Here is a 19,019-nt window from a genome sequence, read left to right on the forward strand (position 1 = left end):
ATTTGAGTCTACCTGGCTCTGTGGGAGTAGGCAATTTCTCTGACTCACTTGCGTCCTTCAGCTACCCATGGGCATGACTTTTGCCTTCCCCATCCCAACCTCCACCCAGGTAAAAATAAATAAGTTTACTCTGGCACCATGCCTCTATTTCTCTGCAGATATACAGAGCATGACAGAGTGGTAGATAAGTCATGGTCTGTGGACTTTTCAGTTCAATGTAACAAATAACTTGTGCACCAAGCAACAGATATGTGCCGAAACAGGGCTATGCTTGTATGGGTATTAAGAGGTGGAGAGAAGGGCTTTTTGCTTCCTTTAACTTACACTAATATTGTATATTAGACTTTCCAGAGTGCTTTCATATTACCTTAGGTAATCCTACAAACAACTTTAACAGGTAGGTACATAACAGCAACAATGACAGTCATAGCACTAAGTGCTTACTGTGTGCCAGGCACTGTTTGAACCTTTATTTTGTGTGTTAATTCAGTGGTTCTCACATTTTTAAAAGCAAACCACCATAAGCAGTATATTTTATGTAATTGAAACATATATGCACACATATAGATAAATGAAACAAAATTTTTGCAAAACAGTACTTATTCATACTACATGCAGTGTACTCTGGTAAATTGTTGTCTTCTTTACATTAAAAAAAAAAGAGGCACACATCACACTAAAGGATGAAAAACCCATTATTAGGTTGTGACCAGTATGATTAATCTACACATTTAAACCTCACAAATCCTCCTGAGATGGGGGTGATGTTATTTCCATTTAAACAGAGGTACAAAGAAGGATTTATCTAAGGTCACACAGCTGTTAAGTGGTAAAACGAAGATTTGGATCGAGGCAATTTGAGCCCAGAGCCTATATATTTAACCACTAAGGTAGACCGTCTGTGGTCTCTTTAGAGGGCCTTATCTTGTAGAGAGACAGTTGATCTTAGTAAATGTGAAAAAATTAGGAGACAACAAAAGGACTAAATTGCATATAATCAAGAATTATCCTGATTCAAAGCATTCTGGTCCTCTAAATCTGCCACCTGTTTCTTTTCCCTAAAGAAAATTTTACCCACTGGGTCTGTCTTCCCAAGACTGCAATTTTAAGCCTTTTTTGGCAGGCATATTTCTTTTTTTTTTTTTTAACATCTTTATTGAAGTATAATTGCTTTGCAATGGTGTGTTAGTTCCTGCTTTATAACAAAGTGTATCAGCCATACATATACATATATCTCCATATGTCCTCCCTCTTGCGTCTCCCTCCCACCCTCCCTATCCCACCAACTCTAGGTGGTCACAGAGCACCGAGCTGATCTCCCTGTGCTATGCGGCTGCTTCCCACTAGCTATCGATTTCACATTTGGTAGTGTATATATGTCCATGCCACTCTCTCATTTCATCTCAGCCTGCCCTTCCCCCTCCCCATGTCCTCAAGTCTGTTCTCTATGTCTGCGTCTTCATTTCTGTCCTGCCCCTAAGTTCTTCAGAACCTTTTTTTTTTTAGATTCCATATATATGTGTTAGCATACAGTATTTGTCTTTCTCTTTCTGACTTACTTCACTCTGTATGACAGTCTTTAGGTCCATGCACCTCACTACAAATAACTTAGTTTCGTTTCTTTTTATGGGTGAGTAATATTCCATTGTATATATGTGCCACATCTTCTTTATCCATTCATCTGTTGATGGACACATAGGTTGCTTCCATGTCCTGGCTGTTGTAAATAGAGCTGCAGTGAACATTGTGGTACATGACTGTTTTTGAATTATGGTTTTCTCAGGGTATATGCCCAGTAGTGGGATTGCTGGGTCATATGGTAGTTCTATTTTTAGTTCTTTGAGGAACCTCCATACTGTTCTCCATAGTGGCTGTATCAATTTACATTCCCACCAACAGTGCAAGAGGGTTCCCTTTTCTCCACACCCTCTCCAGCATTTATTGTTTGTAGATTGTTTTTTAATTTTAATTAATTTATTTATTTTAGTTTTGGCTGTGTTGGGTCTTTGTTGCTGTGCGCGGGCCTTCTCTAGTTGCAGCGAGCGGGGGCTACTCTTGGTTGTGATGCACGGGCTTCTCATTGTGGTGGCTTCTCTTGTTGCAGAGCACGGACTCTAGGCTTGTGGGCTTCAGTAGTTGAGGCACACGGGATCAGTAGTTGTGGATCACAGGCTCTAGAGCGCAGGCCCAGTAGTTGTGGCACATGGGCATAATTGCTCCGTGGCATGTGGGATCTTCCTGGACCAAGGCTCAAACCTGTGTCCCCTGCATTGGCAGATGGATTCTTAACCACTGCGCCACCAGGGAAGTCTCTGTAGATTTTTTTGATGATGGCCATTCTGACTGGTGTGAGGTGGTACCTCATTGTAGTTTTGATTTGCATTTCTCTGATGATTAGTGATGTTGAGCATCCTTTCATGTGTTTGTTGGCAGTCTGCATATCTTCTTTGGAGAAATGTCTTTTTAGGTCTTCCTGCCCATTTTTGGATTGGGTTGCTTGCTTCTTTAATATTGAGCTGCATGAGCTGCTTGTATATTTTGGAGATTAATCCCTTGTCAGTTGCTTCGTTTGCAAATATTTTCTCCCATTCGGAGGGTTGTCTTTTCGTGTTGTTTATGGTTTCCTTTGCTGTGCAAAAGCTTTTAAGTTTCATTAGGTACCATTTGTTTATTTTTGTTTTTATTTCCATTTCTCTAGGAGGTGGGTCAAAAAGGATCTTGCTGTGATTTATGTCACAGAGTGTTCTGCCTATGTTTTCCTCTAAGAGTTTTATAGTGTCTGGCCTTACATTTAGGTCTTTAATCCATTTTGAGTTTATTTTTGAGTTTATTTTTGTATGGTGTTAGGGAGTGTTCTAATTTCATTCTTTTACGTGGAGCTGTCCAGTTTTCCCAGCACCACTTATTGAAGAGGCTGTCTTTTCTCCATTGTACATTCTTCCCTCCTTTATCAAAGATGAGGTGACTATATGTGCGTGGGTTTATCTCTGGGCTTTCTGTCCTGTTCCATTGATCTATATTTCTGTTTTTTTTTTGCCAATACCATTCTGTCTTCATTACTGTACCTTTGTAGTATAGTCTGAAGTCCGGGAGCCTGATTCCTCCAGCTCCGTTTTTCTTTCTCAAGATTGCTTTGGTTATTTGGGGTCTTTTTGTGTTTACATACAAATTGTGAAATTTTTTTGTTCTAGTTCTGTGAAAAATGCCATTGGTAGTTTGATAGGGATTGCATTGAATCTGTAGATTGCTTTGGGTAGTATAGTCATATTCACAATCTTGATTCTTCCAATCCAAGAACATGTTATATCTCTCTGTCTGTTTGTATCATCTTTAATTTCTTTCATCAGTGCCTTATAGTTTTCTGCATACAGGTCTTTTGTCTCCTTAGGTAGGTTTATTCCTAGGTATTTTATTCTTTTTGTTGCAATGGTAAATGGGAGTTTTTCCTTAATTTCTATTTCAGATTTTTCATCATTAGTGTATAGGAAGGCAAGAGATTTCTGTGCATTACTTTTGTATCCTGCTACTTCACCGCATTCATTGATTAGCTCTAGTAGTTTTCTAGTAGCATCTTTAGGATCCTCTATGTATAGTATCATGTCATCTGCAAACAGTGACAGTTTTACCTCTTCTTTTCCAATTTGTATTCCTTTTATTTCTTTTTTGTTTCTGATTGCTGTGGCTAAAACTTCCAAAACTATGGTGAATAATAGTGGTGAGAGTGGACAGCCTTTTCTTGTTCCTGATCTTGGTGGAAATGGTTTCAGTTTTTCACCATTGAGAATGATGTTTGCTGTGGGTTTGTCATATATGGCCTTTATTATGTTGAGGTAGGTTCCCTCTATGCCCACTTTCTGGAGAGTTTTTATCAGAAATGGGTGTTGAATTTTGTTGAAAGCTTTTTCTGCATCTATTGAGATGATCATATGGTTTTTCTCCTTCAGTCTGTTAATATGGTGTATCACATTGATTGATTTGTGTATATTGAAGAATCCTTGATTCCCTGGGAAACCCCCCTTGATCATGGTGTATGATCCGTTTAATGTGCTGTTGGATTCTGTTTGCTAGTATTTTGTTGATGATTTTTGCATTTATGTTCATCAGTGATATTGGCCTCTAGTTTTCTTTCTTTGTGGCATCTTTATCTGGTTTTGGTATCAGGGTGATGGTGGCCTTGTAGAATGAGTTTGGGAGTATTCCTCCCTCTGCTATATTTTGGAAGAGTTTGAGAAGGATAGGCGTTAGCTCTTCTCTAAATGTTTGATAGAATTCGCCTGTGAAGCCATCTGGTCCTTGGCTTTTGTTTGTTGGAAGATTTTTTAATCACAGTTTCAATTTCAGTGCTTGTGATTGGTCTGTTTATATTTTCTATTTCTTCCTGGTTCAGTCTCAGAAGGTTGTGCTTTTCTAAGAATTTGTCCATTTCTTCCAGGTTGTCCATTTTATTGGCATATAGTTGCTTGTAGCAATCTCTCATGATCCTTTGTAATTCTGCAGCAGACATATTTCTTTAATCTCTTTGTGTCTGAGTATCTCCAGGACTCTTCTCACTTTCCCAATGAAGTTTTCTCTTTCCCAGCTCTCAGCACCGCCTGCATCAGTCTTACAGCCCCTCCCCTGGGTAGCCCACATTTAGGCTGTTGATGAAATTGTAATGTGTCTTGGTGTTGATAATGTGTTGTAAGGGCCTCAGGTGCTTTGGGTGACCCTGAGATCTGGCAAAGAGGGTACTGGACTTGAGAATTGGTGGCTCTGGCCCCTAGCTCTAGCTCTGCCACTAACTAGCTTTGAGAGTTCTACAATTCAGTTCATTTATCTGGGCCTCAGTTTTCCCATCTGTAAAACAAGATTAAATGCTCTCTAAGGCCGTTTCTAATTCTGTCCAGGGAGTGATGATATTTGATGATCTTGGTTATTTATCCCTGGGAGGGAGGGTTGGGTAAATGTTTTACTCACTTATGGTAAATTCTCCACTCCCTTCCTCAGACCTGCCTTATCTTGCAGATATGTGAGTGAATTCCACACCACCCATTTTACAGATGAAGCCACTGAGATACAGAGCAACTGACTAAATAGTCACCACCCCACTCCTGGATCCTCACATGACACTTCTCCCAGGTTGGTTAAAGGGTTTAACAAGGTTGGGAAGGTGAGTCAGGCTTACACTTTAGAAGTTGAACCACAGGGTTTTTGCTTCCTCTTACCACATTGGCATGTTATATAAAACTTTTCAAAGTGTTATTTAATCATCACAGTCAACTGTGCCAGGGAGATATTATTATGCCCATTTTATGAAAGAACCATCTTTAGATCAGAGTAGTAGAATGACTTGCCCAAGATTACACAGCTTGTTAGGACCTGAGCTAGGCCTCTTGACTCCTAGTTGTGGATTGTTCCTTTCCTTGGCTTCTGATGTTTGTGGCACTGACTTTAACACATGGAATAACTTTATCTTAAATTCAAAGAGCTTTCTATCCAGTATTTATTTTTCTGTCCCTGAACATCCAATTCACTTATGTTAGGTTACTGACTCTTTTGGTTCAAGAGAATCTCCTCTCTCTGGTTCTTTAATGTTTACATTTATGGGTTTGGGAAGTGGTAGGAATGAGACTAGGTTCCCTGGGGGCAGGAACCACCTTTTTTTTCCCTCCCCAACCCTACCTGGCCCAGCAATTATCCTGTAGCTTTTGAAATTTGTCCCATCAACATGCAGCATTTTTCCCCAAAACATGGTTTCTTTTCCTCTTTGCCCTTCATATTTAGCTTCCCATTTCTCTTTTATTTAAAATTATTGTAAATTAAGAGGACCTTTACCCTATTTCCAGGATACGAGAGAGTGAAGTTTAGAAACATGTCTTACCCACTGTGGATAGTAACAATTTGACCTCATATGCTGATAACCCTGTGCTGCTGTTAGGGGGTCGCTACTTGGTTTCCTCAGAAACAGCTGAAATATGTTGGTGTGCTTTACAGAAGTGACCAGGATATACAGCAACATCCTTGGCCTAAGTTCTCCCAGTTGGGCAAATCATTGCTCATGTATTCCTCAGGGTCATTTTAACTAAAATAAGGCCTGGAGAACAGAGTGCAAAGAAAAGTTAAAAGGAAAATGAGAACAGAATGCAAATGCACAGTATAGAATGAGAAGAAGTGGGAAAAGGTAAGTAAAGCAAAGAGAGGAAAGGATAGGGCAGAGGGGACTTCCCTGGTGGTCCAGTGGTTAAGAATCCACCTTCCAATGCAGGGGACCAGAGCTCGATCCCTGGTCAGGGAACTAAGAGCCTATATACCGCAGGCCAACTAAGCCCATGTACCATAACTGGAGAGCCTGTGTGCTGCAACTACAGAGCCCACACGTTCTGGAACCTGTGTGCCACAATTAGAAGCCTGTGGGCCACAACGAAGTATCCCATGTGCCACAACTAAGACCCGAAGCAGCCAAAAATAAATAAATAGATATTAAAACAAAACAAACAAAAGAAGAATAGGGCAAAGAGGAGAATACAGAATCAGTGGAAGGGAGGTGAAGAGAGCAATCCAGAGGTCCATTAGCCTCTCGTATGGTGTGGGACAAATCAAGGAAGAGCAGCTAGTATGATAACTCCTCCTGATCTGATTTTGACCAGCACATATCTTTTCTTATCCTCTATTTCCAGTGTCAGGTAGGGGAAATTTCTGTTTCTGCTATCAACTGGGGATGTGAATAGATGCCAGTAATTTTATTTTATTTTCTTTCTTTTTTTTTTTTTTTTTTTTTGTATTTTGGCCATGCTGAATGGCATTGTGGGATGGTTCCCTGACCAGGGATCAAACCCAGGCCTCTGCAGTGAAAGCACTGAATCCTAACCCCTAGGCTGCCAGGGCACTCCCTGTTTTATTTTTATTGACGTATAGTTGATTTACAATGTTGTGTTAGTAAGAAACTGTTATAAATATGTATACATTCTTTTTTATATTCTTTTTCGTTATGGTTTATCACAGGTTATTGAATATAGTTCCCTGTGCTATACAGTAGGACCTTGTAGTTTACCCATTCTATATGTAATAGTTGGCATCTGCTAACCCCAAACTCCCAATCCATCCCTCCCCCACCCCCACCCCCACCCCCCCTTGGCAACCACAAGCCTGTTTTCTGTGTCTGTGAGTCTGTTCCTGTTTTGTAGATAGGTTCATTTGTGTCATATTTTAGATTCCACATATAAGTGATATCATATGGTATTTTTCTTTCTCTTTCTGGCTTACTTCACTTAGTATGATAATCTCTGAGTCCATCCATGTTGCTGCAAATGGCATTATTTCATTCTTTTTTTATTGCTGTGTAGTATTCCATTGTGTATATGTACCACGTCTTCTTTATCCATTCAGCTGTCTATGGATAGTGACGTTGTTTCCACGTCTTGGCTATTGTGAGTAGTGCTGTTGTGAACATAGGGGTGCATGTATCTTTTCGAATTACAGTTTTGTGTGTGGATATATGCTCAGGAGTATGATTGCTGGATCATATAGACACCAGTAATTTTAATATTAGCTTCAGTTCACCTGGTTTATCAAGGAAAATATGCTACAAAAATCACGTAAGGTATTCTGGGTCAAGTTTCATGTTATTCTTTCATTCAGCAGACACTTGATTGTTTGATATGTTTCAGACACTGAGGCTATAAAAATTAATGAGATATTGTCCTTGCCCTCAAGATGTTTATGGTCTGGAGAGGTAGACAGAGAAGTAAACAGATTCACAGTATAATGTGTTGAAGTATTGGGATATGAGTAAGCTGTGGTGCTTACCAACCTGTGGTGTTACGGGTTCAGAGGAGGGCCCTTGATTCAGCCTTGGAGGGGATCTGGGAAGGCCGCCTAGAGAAGTTGTCATTCAGGCTGAGTCCCAAGTTGGCAAATTGCATGGTGGAGGGCAGGGAAGGGTATTCCTCCCAAAGGCAGAGAGCTCAGTCCTTTCAGAAGTTGTAGCCGTTTCATGAAGACATGAAGGATGTTTGCATGATCCAGTTTTTGGTGATTATTGTTCTGCTTCAGAAGTGTAGATTATTGAGACATGACTCTGTTCGCTAGAGCACTGGTCCCCAACCTTTTTGGCACCAGGGACCGGTCTCGTGGAAGACAGTTTTTCTACAGATGGGGTGGGGGGGGAATGGTTTCGGGATGATTCAAAAGCATTACATTTATCATGCACTTTATTTCTATTATTATTATATTGAAATATATAATGAAATAACTATACAACTCACAATAATGCTGACAGGAGGCAGAGCTCAGGCGGTAATGTGAGCGATAGGGAACGGCTGTAGATACAGGTGAAGCTTCGCTCTCTTGCCCGCCACTCACCTCCTGCTGTGCTGCCTGGTTCCTAACCAGTACTGGTCTGTGGCCCGGGGGTTGGGGACCCCTGCGCTAGAGCATGGAAAGCTAAACTACTTATTTTGTAGCAATAATTCTCTTTTAAGGTGAAGACACTAGAAATCGCACTTCCTATCTAGAGATTTTAAGGACAAAATGTAAACAAAGTACAGCCTATGAATTAGCAAATAATTACTAACCCTTTGTACAGTAAAAGCGGCTACGATAGGCAGCATATCCCTTTCTCATCCAACTTTTGGATTTTATTGTGTTCTTTGTTTCTAAGGGTGTGTGTGTGGAAATTTAGGGTCTTTGTTTAGCTGCTTAGGATGTTTGAGTTAGGAAGGAGGAAAATGAGTTGAAGAATAATTGCTACTTTATGGCAGAACAAAAGAAATACATTTAAATAGCTCATTTCTCTGATCCCACCTACTGAACACAAGTAAGACTTGGTCGGGGACATTGTTTCAGAGAGACAGTTACTTCAACCAGATAAAGCATTTACGCAACATTATTCACAGTGTAAAGTCTGCTGTGTCCATATTAAGAGCATTGATTTTGTTTTTTGAGATGCAGATATAGCTGCATTAAACAGAAACCTTATGTGTATTCGTTGGACAATACTGGGATTTTACCTAGATTAAAAGAAAAAGTGTTATGTGTGGATTAGGGAGGAATGCTTAGAAAATAGTACATAGATTCAGTGGTCATTTCTTAGTCATCTTCTTGATCTCTCAGTAGTGTTTGACACTTCCTCCTCACACACTGTTTCACTTGGCTTCCAGGATGCCACTCCCTTGGTTCTCCTTCTACCTCAGGAGCCCCTTCTTCTCAAACTCCCATGTACTGCCCCGCCCTTTTGGCTGTTTTCTTATCTCCTCAGCCTCCAATGATGGAGTACTCAAATCAGTCCTTGGATCACTTCTCTGTCTACACTCATTTACTAAGTGCTCTCTTTTAAGAATTTAAATATCATTTATACCCTGAGAATTCTCAAGTATATATTACCAGCTTGAATGTCTTCCTGTGAACTCAGGACTCTTCTGTTCAGCTGCCTACAGGATATCTCCACTTGTGTATGTAATAGCTTCTTTTTTTAAAATTAATTAATTTATTTTTGGCTGTGTTGGGTCTTCGTTGCTACATGCGGGCTTTCTCTAGTTGTGGTGAACGGGGGCTCCTCTTCATTGCAGTGCGTGGGCTTCTCATTGCGGTGGCTTCTCTCGTTGAAGAGCATGGGCTCTAGGCACACGGGCTTCAGTAGTTGTGGCTCGTGAGCTCTAGAGCGCAGGCTTGGTAGTTGTGGCACATGGGCTTAGTTGCTCTGCGGCCTGGGGGATCTTCCCGGACCAGGGCTCAAACTCGTGTCCCCTGCATTGGCAGGCGGATTCTTAACCACTGCGCCATCAGGGAAGTCCTGTAATAGCTTCTTGAACTTAAAATATTCAAAACATTAATCCTGGAACTTCTCTCAAACCTGTACCTCTGGCAGTTTCTCCCCGTCTCAGTTTCAGTTATATTGAGGACTCTCTCTTGACTCTGTTTTTTCTCTTTCTCTCATCATCCAATCCACCAGCCAGTCCTGTGAGCTCTACCTTAAAATGCACCCAGGGTTTGAACACTTCTTACCCCCTTCCCTGCTACTATTGGAATAGCCTTCTAAATGTTCTTCCTCCTTTTGCTCTTGGTCTCCCCCAGTCTAATCTTTTTGTTTTTTTAACATCTTTATTGGACTATAATTGCTTTACAATGGTGTGTTAATTTCTGCTTTATAACAAAGTGAGTCAGCTATACATATACATGTATCCCCATATCTCTTCCCTCTTGCGTCTCCCTCCCTCCCACCCCTCTAGGTGGTCACAAAGCACCGAGCTGATCTCCCTGTGCTATGCGGCTTCTTCCCACTGGCTATTGGTATTACATTTGGTAATGTATATATGTCCATGTCACTCTCTCTCACTTTGTCCCAGCTTACCCTTCCCCCTCCCCGTGTCCTCAAGTCCCTTCTCTAGTAGGTCTGTGTCTTTATTCCCATCCTGCCTCTAGGTTCTTCATGACCCTTTTTTTTTTTTTTTTTTTTAAGATTCCATATATATGTTTTAGTATATGGTATTTGTTTTTCTCTTTCTGACTTACTTCACTCTGCATGACAGACTCTAGGTCCATCCACCTCACTACAAATAACTCAATTTCGTTTCCTTTTTGGCTGAGTAATATTCCATTGTATATATGTGCCACATCTTCTTTATCCATTCATCTGTCGGCGGACACTTAAGTTGCTTCCATGTCCTGGCTATTGTAAATAGAGCTGCAGTGAACATTGTGGTACATGACTCTTTTTGAATTATGGTTTTCTCAGGGGCCCCAGTCTAATCTTAACAGTGACCAGTATAATCTTGTTACGTGTATATCACATCATACCACTCTGCTGAAAACTATCCACGGGGTCCCACCCAGATTAAAAACTAAAGTCCTTCAAGTGATCTACAAGGCTGCATGGGATCTTCAACATCACCCTCTCCCAGCTGCTCTGACCTCATCATCTATCACTTTCCCTTTGTGCTCTGGCCACACTGGTCTCCTTGCAATTGCTCCAACATGCCAAGCCTTGGGACCTTTGTAGTTGTTTTTTCTGGAACACTTATTCCAGATGTCAATGTGGCCTCCTCTGTTACCTCCTTCAGGTTTCTGCCCAACTGTCACCTAATCTAAGCATTCCTTGACCATACTATTTAAAGTAAAAGCCATCTCCTGCTCTCTGCCTTCCTTGTTTCCCTTCCCTGCTTTATTTTTCTCCACAGAACTTATTACTATTTGACATACTATTCATTCATTCATTATTTAGATATTTTGAGTGCTGCCTACTGTGTGCCAGGCACTGTTCTAGGAACTCTCTACTGTAGTTTATTATTTGTCACCCATGACTAGAATGTAAATTTCATCCACTTTGTTTTGCTCATTGCTACATCCCCACCTCCTAGAACAATATCTAGCACACAGGAGTTGAATGAATAAATTTATTCTTTTTTTTTAAATTTATTTATTTTTTGGCTGTGTTGGGTCTTAGTGGTAGCATGTGGGATCTTTCTTTGTGGCGAGTGGACTCTTCATTGTGGCGCACAGGCTTTTCCCTAGTTGTGGCACATGGGCTCCAGAGCGCGTGGGCTCAGTAGTTGCAGCATGCGGGCTTAGTTGCCCTGTGGCATGTGGGATCTTAGTTCCCCTACCAGAGATCGAACCCACGTCCCCTGCATTGGAAGGCGGATTCTTAACCAGTGGACCACCAGGGAAGTCCCAAATTTATTCATTTTTAAACAAAAATGTTTTGAATAAATAGAAGGTTGTGTACCAGTTAATGAGGGAAAGATCTGTATGAACAAGACATTGTTCCTGCCCTCAAGTTGCTCACTCTAAAAAACACTTACTTTGAACTGTGCTCTCTAGCAGGATAAAGTGATACATCATTTTGGAATTGGGGAGGTAAGAACTGGTGTGCAGGGCTATGGTATGGATATCTTCAGAGACGAAGTCCTGCTTTGTTAGGCTTATCAATAATTTGCACTGTTTCTGGGAGGGCAGGATTGATGATAGCTCACTGCATTACTGGCTTTTTGGGTTACAACATCTCTTCTTACCTTGTTAGAGCAAGAGTTTCTTAAAAATCGCATTATCAGTCTTGGTTCTTTTTAACCTTCAAGGAACCATCTGTCATAACCACTTCCTCTCAGGCTTAGAGAAGGAGTTTACTATCTTTACCTTCCTCCATATCTGAAAGTTCTTTTCCAGAGACCCTGGCCATCCACTTACCAGCTGTACGGTCATGAACCTCTCTGAACCTCAGTTTCTGTGCTTGTCAAATGGAGATAATGATGAATGATACCAATCTTGCTTCTTGTGAGGATTAAGTGACTAAATAATCTACTGGTTTTGAGAACAGCAGAGTGGAAAGGGGAAGGAGGTAGAGAACAATTTTTAAAAAATAGTGTATATCTGTGCTTTATTTATTTTAAAAAATATTTATTTTTCTTTTTGGCTGCGTCAGGTCTTAGTTTTAGCATGCGGGATCTTTGTTGCAGCGTGTGAGCTCTTCAGCTGTGGCGTGTGGGCTCTGTAGTTGTGGCACGTGGGTTCCAGAGCGTGTGGGTTCTGTAGTTGGGGCACGTGGGCTCTCTAGTTGTGGCGCATGGGCTTAGTTGCCCTGCGCCATGTGGGATCTTAGTTCCCCAACCAGGGATCTAACCCGCGTCTCCTGCATTGGAAGGCGGATTCTTTTTTTTTTTTTTTTTTTTGGAAGGCAGATTCTTAATCACGGGACCACCAGGGAAGTCCGATCTGTGCTTTATTTTGAAAAATATAATAAGCGTGTGTTTCTTTTCTAATGAGAGTAGTGAAGATTTTATTTTTTAAAAACAGACTTTAATATATATTTTTTTATAGAGTAGCAGGTTTATAGAAAATATATCCTTGCCTCTCCACCCAGATACTTACTGCCGTATTACATGAGGGAAATGAAATACTAGAACCTCACTGCAGGCTGCCCAGTGAGCTGGTTGGTATCTAGGTAGGAAAGCAACCATTTCCCTTTAGGTGAAATTAGAACTCAGGAGGTAGTAGTATTTGAGAGTCTCAAAGGGATTGATGATGATAATGACAACAACAGTAATAATGGTAATGGGGAACCTTGATGAACAAGGCCCTGCGCTAAGCACCTTATATGGATTGGCTTATTTTAACAACATAACCATATGAAGCTGGTACTATGGAGAAGTAGAGCAGCGTAGGAGGAGGGAGCATAGACTCTGAGGTCAGACCTCCTGTATTGACATCTCAACTTTGCCAGTAACTAGCCATGTGGCCTTGAATAAGAAGACTGTGCCTCATTTTCCTCATCTGTAAAATGGGGGCACTAAGGTACCAGCCTCATAAGGTGTTTGTGATGATTAAGTAATGTAAGCCATGTAAAGTAGAAAGTGCTCACCAGATGTCAGCTGTTATCATAATCAAAATACCTGTTATTCTCTTTTAACAGATGGAGGAATAAAGGCTTAGAGAGAGGTAAGGTAATTTGCTTAAGTGATACAGCAAATAAGTGATGGAACAGGAATTTGCATTTCAGGCCGTCAAACTCCAGAGCTCTTGTTCTTAACCTTTACACTACCCGTCGTGGGTTAAGAGGAGGAGACTGGACCCACAAGAATTGCATTTTGGGTTTGGACCTCCCTAATCTTTATTTGTGATCTTAAATATCTTATCACTATAGCATGTACTTGGTTATTCTCTGAGTTGACTCTTTCCTAGATCCAAAGAAATGAATGAGTGATGGGTTAGTTGTAGTCTTCCCCTGCTAGGGATTGGGTGTTCCTGGCCAGGACCAGGAAATGGAGCTAAACAAATACGCTTGTTCTTCCCAATGCTCTTTGGACCAGAAGTAGGGGCTTGTCTGGTCTCATTTGTTATTATGATTGTTTCTTCTTAATGCAACTGGTAATGATGAGAAACAGAGGAAGCAGTATACACATTGAGCACTTTCTGTGTGCCATGCATTTTACATGGATTATCTCATCATATCCTTAAAATAACTATAAGGTAGTAACTCTTATCCCTATTTTATAGAAACAGAGAGGTTAGGAAACTTGCTTAAAGTCACTGTAAGTGGTAGAGCTGGGATTTGAATAAGCAGTCTGGCTCCAGAGTCCGTGCTCTTAACCTCTGCACTCTACTGCTTCTATTTCTCTTTCACCTGTGTAAAGTACGTAGTGTGGGTCAGTAGCATGGGACTTAGGAGGGCCAGTCCTACTGAAAAATTGGAAAACTTTACTGGGCTAGGAATGAGGAGGCCTGCGATCTTGTCTTGACCCTGCCACCAACTTGCCACATCTAGGACTTCACTTTTCTCAGCCTGTTGTCCTCATTTATTAAACAAAGGGGTCGCTCTACATGGTCTCTGAGATGGTCCTTCTAACTCTGATATTCTGTAATTGATCATATGAAGTGACGAGGATAATACCTGCTCAGCTCCTTGATCTGGAGCATTGGTATTTGTGAGGTTTTAGGGAGCCTGCTTTGTGCAAAGGAAGATGATAGATTTCAGGGCAGAGAATGAGCTGCCTTCCTGAAGAAGGTAGATCTGGGCTCTTTTTTGAGGCTGGTTGCCAAGGGAACCTAGCCTCTGGCCAGCAGCAGCCAGGAATGCTTTGGTTGAAGGTTGGGAACAGATAACTAAAACAAGCAGCACATTTAGGTTTCACTTTCCACCCCCACTCCCATTCACCACAGCTACCTGCTAGTTGTATACACTTTCTTTGTTAGGCACTGTTTTAAGTACTTTATAAAGTATCATATTATTTAATCTTCATAGTAATCTTATGAGATGGGTACTATTATTGTTCTAAATTTACAGACAATAAGAGTGAGGCAAATCGAGTTAAGTAATTTGTCCACATTTACTTAAGTGGAAAGTGGTATCAAACCCACTAAGTTGTACTGGCTTCTTGGTCAGAGCTTGAAAAAAAATGCAGAGGGAAAACTCTTTAGTTATTTATTAGTGGTTTTTGTTTTGTTTATTTGTTTGCATTTTATTTAATAGAATGACAGACACTTGGAATTGGAAAGGGCCTTTGAGGTAATACAATCAATCTCCTTGTCTCCAGACTTCCGTTCAGTTACAGAATTGCTTTATATAGTCCCCTGACAGATGATCATTTAAATCAGGGGTCCCCAACCCCCAGGCTGTGGACTGGTACCAGTCCGCGACCTGTTAGGAACCAGGCTGCACAGCAGGAGGTGAGCAGCGGGCAAGCAAGCGAGCGAACCTTCATCTGCTGCTCACCATCGCTCGCATTACCGCCTGAACTATCCCCCTGCCACCTTCCTTTCGTGGAAAAATTGTCTTCCATGAAACTGGTCCCTGGTGCCAAAAAGGTTGGGGACAGCCGATTTAAATTATTTTTGAATACTTCCATTGCTGGGAAGCTCATCACTTCTTGAGGAATCCCATTATAGTTGTTTTCCTTTTTCTTTTCCATTATGGTTTATTACAGGATACTGAGTATAGTTCCGTGTGCTATACAGTAGGACCGTGTTGTTTATCTGTTTGTTTGTTTGTTTTTAAATTTGGCTGCGTCAGGTTTAAGTTGTGGCAGGAGCTTTCGTTGCGGTGAGTGGGCTTTTCATTGTGGCATGCGAGCTTCTCTCTAGTTGTGGCGCACGGGCTCCAGAGTGCGCGGGCTCAGTAGTTGCACCACACGGGCTTAGTTAACCCGCGGCCTCTGGAATATTATTAGTTCCCCAACCAGGGATCGAACCCGTGTCCCCTGCATTGGAAGGTAGATTCTCAACCACTGGACCACCAGGGAAGTACCCTGTGTATCTGTTTTTTTTTTTTTTCTTTTTTCCTTTTTGGCGGTACGCGGACCTCTCACTGCTGTGGCCTCTCCCGTTGCGGAGCACAGGCTCCGGACACGCAGGCTCAGCGGCCATGGCTCACGGGCCCAGCCGCTCCGCGGCATGTGGGATCCTCCCAGACCGGGGCACGAACCCGTGTCCCCTGCATCGCAGGCGGACTCTCAACCACTGCGCCACCAGGGAAGCCCCTCTGTTTTATATATAGTAGTTTGTATCTGCTAATCCCAAACTCCTTATTTATCCCCCTCCACCACCTTTCCCTTTTGGTAACCATGAATTTGTTTTCTATATCTGTGAGTCTTTTTCTGTTTTGTAAATAAGTTCATTGGTATCATATTTTAGATTCCATGTGTAAGTGATATCATGTGGTATTTGTCTTTCTCTTTTTGACTTCACTTAGTATGATAATCTCTAGGTCCATCCATGTTGCCAAAAATGGCATTATTTCTTTTCTTTTTTTTTTTTTACAGCTGAGTAATATTCCATTGTGTGTATATGTACCACATCTTCTTTATCTATTCATCTGTGGATGGACATTTAGGTTGCTCCCATGTCTTCGCTACTGTAAATAATGCTGCTATGAACTTTGGGGTGCCTGTATTTTTTTTTCATTGTCCAGAAAAATTTAACAGGTTTATATATAATTGTTATAAAATTGAACTGCTGAAACTTGTTTACTGAAACATTTTGACTTGCATTAATGCTTTATGTCCCCGCATTTATATTAAAAATTCACACACAAATGAAAATGGAAAAATTGCCAATACCTGATTTCTGCCCCCTATTTTTCCACTTGCAATCATATACTTAGGTACCTTTTGACCCCATGGGGAAAAAAAATCTAATGTTCAGAACTACCAATAACAGGAAGAAGAGAAATTCTTTTTTTAAAGAATGAAGTATTTCCCATCAGAGTGAATTCTTAAGGGTGTTTTCCACGTATGCGGCATGCTAGCTGGATGTCGCTTGGCATAATTGTTACACGTTTGGCATGGATAGCACACAGGTTGGTGTCTTCAAAAAGCCCAGCCAGATAGATCTCACGTTCCTCCTGCAAAGCACCAGTAGCTGCACTCTGGAAGCGCAGATCTGTTTTGAAGTCTTGAGCAATTTTCCGTGCCAGATGCTGGAAGGGAAGTTTGTGAATCAGAAGTTCAGTAGACTTCTGACAACGTCTGATTTCACTGAGTGCCACGGTACCAGGCCTGTAACGCTGAGGTTTCTTCAGCCTTCCAGTAGAGGGCACACTCTTGCAAGCGGCTTTTGTAGCCAGTTTCTTCCTTGGTGCTTTACCACGGGTCGATTTGTAGGCAGCCCGCTTTGTACAAGCCATGTTGTAGAGACCTCCTTACTTACCCCACTTCTCCTTCAGCTGGAGCTTGGCTGCCTGTATCTTTTCAAATTAGAGTTTTCTCCGGATATATACCCAGGAGTGAGATTGCTGAAACATATGGCAACTCTATTTTTAGTTTTTTAAGGAACCTCCCTACTGACTTCCATAGTGGCTGCACCAATTCACATCCCCACCAACAATGTAGGAGGGTTCCCTTTTCTTCATACCCTCTCCAGCATTTGTTATTTGTAGACCTTATTAGTGATGGCCATTCTGGCTGGTGTGAGGTGATACTTCATCGCAGCTTTGATTTGCGTTTCTCTAAATAATTAGCGACGTTGAGCATCTTTTCATGTGCCTGTTGGCCATCTGTATGTCATCTTTGGAGAAATGTCTGTTTAGGTCTTCTGCCCATTTTTTGATTGGGTTGTTTGTTTTTCTGTTATCTAATTGTATGAGCTGTTTGTGTATTTTGGCAATTAAGCCCTTGTTGATTGTATTGTTTGCAAATATTTTCTCCCATTCTGTAGATTGTCTTTTCATTTTGTTTATGGTTTCTCCCATTATACTGTTGAGTAGCTCTCACTAATAGAAAATTATTTCTTGTTTTGAATTGAAATCTAATTGAGGTATCTTCTCATCAGTTATAGGCCTGTCTCCTGGAACCATACAGGGTAAATGTAATCCATCTTCCACATCCAATCTTGTGAATGTTTGGAGATGTTCTTCCTGTTTATAAGGAGTATTTGCAGTTTTCTCATAGCATCTAAACTTGGCTTTCAGTTCAGATTGGTCTGCACAAAAGCATTCTCTGTCTCTCACTATTTGTAAGTGCAGCCTTGCAACAAATTATGCTTCACTTCTTGTGATTAGTTAGCACAAAGTGTGGACCCTTCCCACATCCTTGGAGAATGGATGGTTAGTGAGCTGAATCTATACAGTTCTATATGAGCCTGGTGGGTTTGCAGTTCCCTACTCAGAATCTCTAAGACATCAGGCTGCTGCCCCGTACACACTGTCAGAGATCACAAAATGGCTGGAAGTTTATCCGGGCACTTGATGAAACTGCATTTACTTCATCAGGCCACTAGGTGATGTACAACTCGCAAACCCAGACTGCCAGGGAGGGTTGTGTATAGGACAGTTTCTGTTTGTACGTGGAAATGCCATCAGAAGTCACTTGGTACAATTTCATGAAAAGGTTTTCTTAGGGGGAGGGGAAACATGTCTTGCGTATACTTTGTCTTTCTCAGCTTTGTTCCAGTTTTAAATATTAATTTGACTAGGATACTTTGAGTGATTTTCTTAGACAAAGGGGCATGGATGGTCCATTTATTTATTTACTTATTTATTTGTGTGTGTGTGTGTGTGTGTGTATATATCTTCATGTATGAATGATATCTTGGCTGGGTTTAGGATTTTTTCTTTTTTTTCCTTTTTGACTGCGCCACACGGCTTGTGGGATCTTAGTTCCCCAACCAGGGCGGGAAGCTGGGCCCTCGGCAGTAAAAGCACAGAGTCCTAACCACTGCACCGCCAGGGAATTCCCAAGGATTCTTGAATAGTAGTCCTAGTCTCTACAAAGTATGCAGCCTTGTACTGTCCAGTTTCTAGTAATACAGATGAAAAGTCCACTGCCAATAGGTTTCTCTTTCCTCTGTAAGTAATAACCATTTCTCTTTGAAAGTTTGTAAATTTTTTCTTCATGCTTAGTGTTTCATCATGATAGGCTTAGGTTCGATTTAAAAAAAAACAAAACTCTGCTTGTCACTTGATAAACCTTTTAGACTTAAAAACTTAAGTCTTTTCTCAGTTCAGGGAAGTTTTATTGCTTTCCTTCTGTCTGTTTCCAACCTCCTTACTTTATAGATGAGGAAACTGAGCCCAGAAAGATTAAGTGACTTACCTAAGGGTCACTCAGGTAGTTAAA

General features: G+C 41.2%; 1 protein-coding gene and 1 long non-coding RNA gene across 8 annotated transcripts in view; one reads left to right on the forward strand and one right to left on the reverse strand.

The window, feature by feature from the left end:
- LOC114900691 overlaps positions 1–19,019 on the forward strand; it is a 78,040-nt gene that overhangs the window by 1,687 nt on the left and 57,334 nt on the right. For 5 of the 7 annotated variants that reach the window (XR_003794915.1, XR_003794917.1, XR_003794916.1 and 2 more), the window contains one exon: positions 5,005–5,118. This is a non-coding gene — a long non-coding RNA (uncharacterized LOC114900691). Of the gene's footprint in view, positions 1–4,986; positions 5,119–19,019 lie in introns of all 7 variants that reach the window. The other 2 variants (XR_003794919.1, XR_003794920.1) reach the window with 1 other exon arrangement.
- LOC114900689 (histone H3.3-like) lies at positions 16,679–17,225 on the reverse strand. The gene has a single exon (XM_029232038.1). It carries the CDS (start codon positions 17,087–17,089, stop codon positions 16,679–16,681), a length of 411 nt encoding a protein of 136 aa, XP_029087871.1. The 5' UTR covers positions 17,090–17,225.

Source organism: Monodon monoceros, unplaced genomic scaffold (genome assembly GCF_005190385.1).
Source record: "Monodon monoceros isolate NGI ecotype Baffin Bay Population unplaced genomic scaffold, NGI_Narwhal_1 Super_Scaffold_19, whole genome shotgun sequence".
NCBI classification, from domain to species: domain Eukaryota; kingdom Metazoa; phylum Chordata; class Mammalia; order Artiodactyla; family Monodontidae; genus Monodon; species Monodon monoceros.